Below are 2500 nucleotides of genomic sequence, written 5' to 3'. Positions count from 1 at the left end.
CATAAATACATCAATAATAATAATAATAATAATATAACAAAGACATCAACACAGGTCACCTGAAATTACACAACGGTTACATTTGTTTTAGTCTTCCCTCACTCTCCAGGACATAGAGAAGATTATATATAGTTAAAGCCAAAGAGTTTCTGTATTGTTAAGAAGAGTTTCAGCCGAACAGTTTTTTACCAGAGAGGTTGACCTGCCCAGAGGACGGCAACACCCTCCAGAGAAGCGCTCCATAAAAACTGTTATTCCTGTGACACACACACATACACACACACACATACACACACACTTACAAACTGTATATCAGTATAACGGTTTGCTAGAAGGTGATCTCTCTGGAGGCCTCATCTCAGCCTCTTCATTTGTCTACTTTCTCTCAGACCAGCCAGCATGTCAGAGGTGTGTGTGTGTGTGAGAGAGAGAGAGAGAGAGTGTGTGTGTGTGTGTGTGAAAGAGAGAGTTATGGCACCAGTAGGTCTCACAGCAGAGCACTGCGGCATTAAAGGACCAGTGGCCAAATACATATAAGAGCTTAAAGTTCCCCTTCCTATTGCCTTATGTTACCATTGCCTTATGTTTAAGTTACACAAGAACCCTTATTTTACCCTCTCACTTAATTTCACTTAAGTTATTTAACAGTTGCAAAAAACATATTACATGGGATTCAAGCCTTAACAAGTTGAGGGAGCACTTGCTGTTGTTTATATGCTTGATTCAGTTATGAACGTAATGTTTTCATGAATAAGTAATCAATAAGTAAATTAACATTTTGTTCACTGCTGGTGGATGCTGCTTTCCCGAGATGCATCTGGCTGGCTATTGCTAGCTAGCTATGCACTTAGACACAAGTTGTTAGAAAAAGAAGAGAAACAAATAGAGACTAAGTAATTCAGACCAACGTGCTTTAGTATAATAGAAAATAGTTGTTTGTTCCTGCAAGGTATTTAAATCTCATATTTCTCAACGTCCAAAATAATTGCAATCTCATCTGAGTTGAAGGGGAAGTTGAAGGGGAACCAGCGAAGCTATCTCCATGGTAACTAGAGAACTATTTTGGCTTGCCGTCTAGTGTTACCGTGGCGATACCTCAAAACTATCGAAAAACACTTGAAATATTTTCCTTAGCTAAGGAATCAGTTTGAGGAGCTTTATGCAACACCTTTAAATAATGTCCTTAGGTATAGTAAGGGAAAATTATCTATTAAGTTAAACCCTTAAGTAAAAACATAAGATAAGATTGGCCATAGGTCACATTTCCATGATAGTAACTAGAGTTGATTATGTCTGCTGGCAGGCTTGTTCTAGCCACACACACACACACACACACACACACTTGTGCACTGCCCTATGCTTGTGACCCTTGAACGATGTGACTTGCAGAAAGCTCCACCCTCTTACCTGTTGAGCAGTAAATAGTAGAGAACAGAACTGAACGACACAGAAGGCTAGCATTCAACTCTCTCTGGTGCTGCCGTTCACTAGCACGATTCAGCACATTGCATACATGACTTTCTAAAGGACTTAAAGTAATTGACCTTCAACATTCTAAACAACAACCAAAAAGGGAAGAGGCAACACCATCAAAACCAGGATTTTTACTTCCTACTGACTTTAATGCTGTGAGTTTTTAGAAGTGAACCTTTACCTCAGAAGCCATTACAGAGGAGACAGAGGTGGTGAGAGAATGGCATCTAAACCCTCTCTCTCTGAGGAGAATCTCTCCTGTGCTGTGTGCTGTGACATCTTCAAGGATCCTGTTGTCCTCCACTGTAGCCACAACTTCTGTAAAACCTGTCTGCAAAAACTCTGGGAACAGAAAGAAACTCAGGAATGTCCCGTGTGCAGGAGAAAATCATCCTTGGAGAATCCTCCTCATAACCTGGTTTTAAAGAACCTGTGTGAGGCCTTCTTACAGGAGAGAAGTCAGAGAGCTTCAGCAGGGTCTGGGATGCTCTGCACTCTGCACAGTGAGAAACTCAAGCTCTTCTGTCTGAAGGATAAACAGCCCATCTGTGTGATGTGTCAGACTTCAAAACAGCATAAAAAACATGATTGTTGCCCAGTAGATGAAGCTGCACTGGGTCATAAGAGTGAACTCCAGACTGCACTGAAACCCTTAGAGGAAAAGCTGAAGGCCTTTCAAGAGGTTAAACTAACTTGTGATAAAACAATGGAACATATTGAGAGCCAGACCCAGCACACAGAGAGGCTGATTAAGGAGGAGTTTGAGAAGCTTCACAAGTTTCTGCGAGATGAAGAGAAAGTCAGGATCGCTGCACTGAGGGAGGAAGAGGAGCAGAAGAGTCAGATGATAAAGAGGAAGATTGAGGGGTTGAGCGGTGAGATATCATCACTTTCAGACACTATCAGGGCCATGGAGGAGGAGCTACAAGCTGATGATGTCTCATTCCTGCTGAACTTCAAGGCCTCCATGGGCAGAGCCCAGAACACACTGCCAGATCCAGGGAAGGTTTCAGGAGCGCTGATAGAC

At 42.0% G+C, this 2500-nt stretch overlaps 2 protein-coding genes across 2 annotated transcripts in view; both read left to right on the top strand.

The window, feature by feature from the left end:
- The window catches only part of klhdc8b (kelch domain containing 8B), a gene marked incomplete at both ends in the record, with an annotated part of 47018 nt that overhangs the window by 31737 nt on the left and 12781 nt on the right, over positions 1–2500 (top strand).
- Positions 1694–2500, top strand: part of LOC310808239 (E3 ubiquitin-protein ligase TRIM35-like) — a gene marked incomplete at both ends in the record, with an annotated part of 1419 nt that continues 612 nt past the window's right edge. The window contains one exon of the mRNA XM_083675026.1: positions 1694–2500. This exon is cut by the window's right edge and continues 612 nt beyond it. Coding sequence (XP_083531152.1) covers positions 1694–2500 — 807 coding nt within the window.

The sequence above is a fragment of the Argentina silus genome, assembly GCF_951799395.1.
Source record: "Argentina silus genome assembly, chromosome: 8".
Classification (NCBI taxonomy): Eukaryota; Metazoa; Chordata; class Actinopteri; order Argentiniformes; family Argentinidae; genus Argentina; species Argentina silus.
Note: the sequence above shows the minus strand (reverse complement) of the source record. Positions and strands in the feature narration are given on the sequence as shown.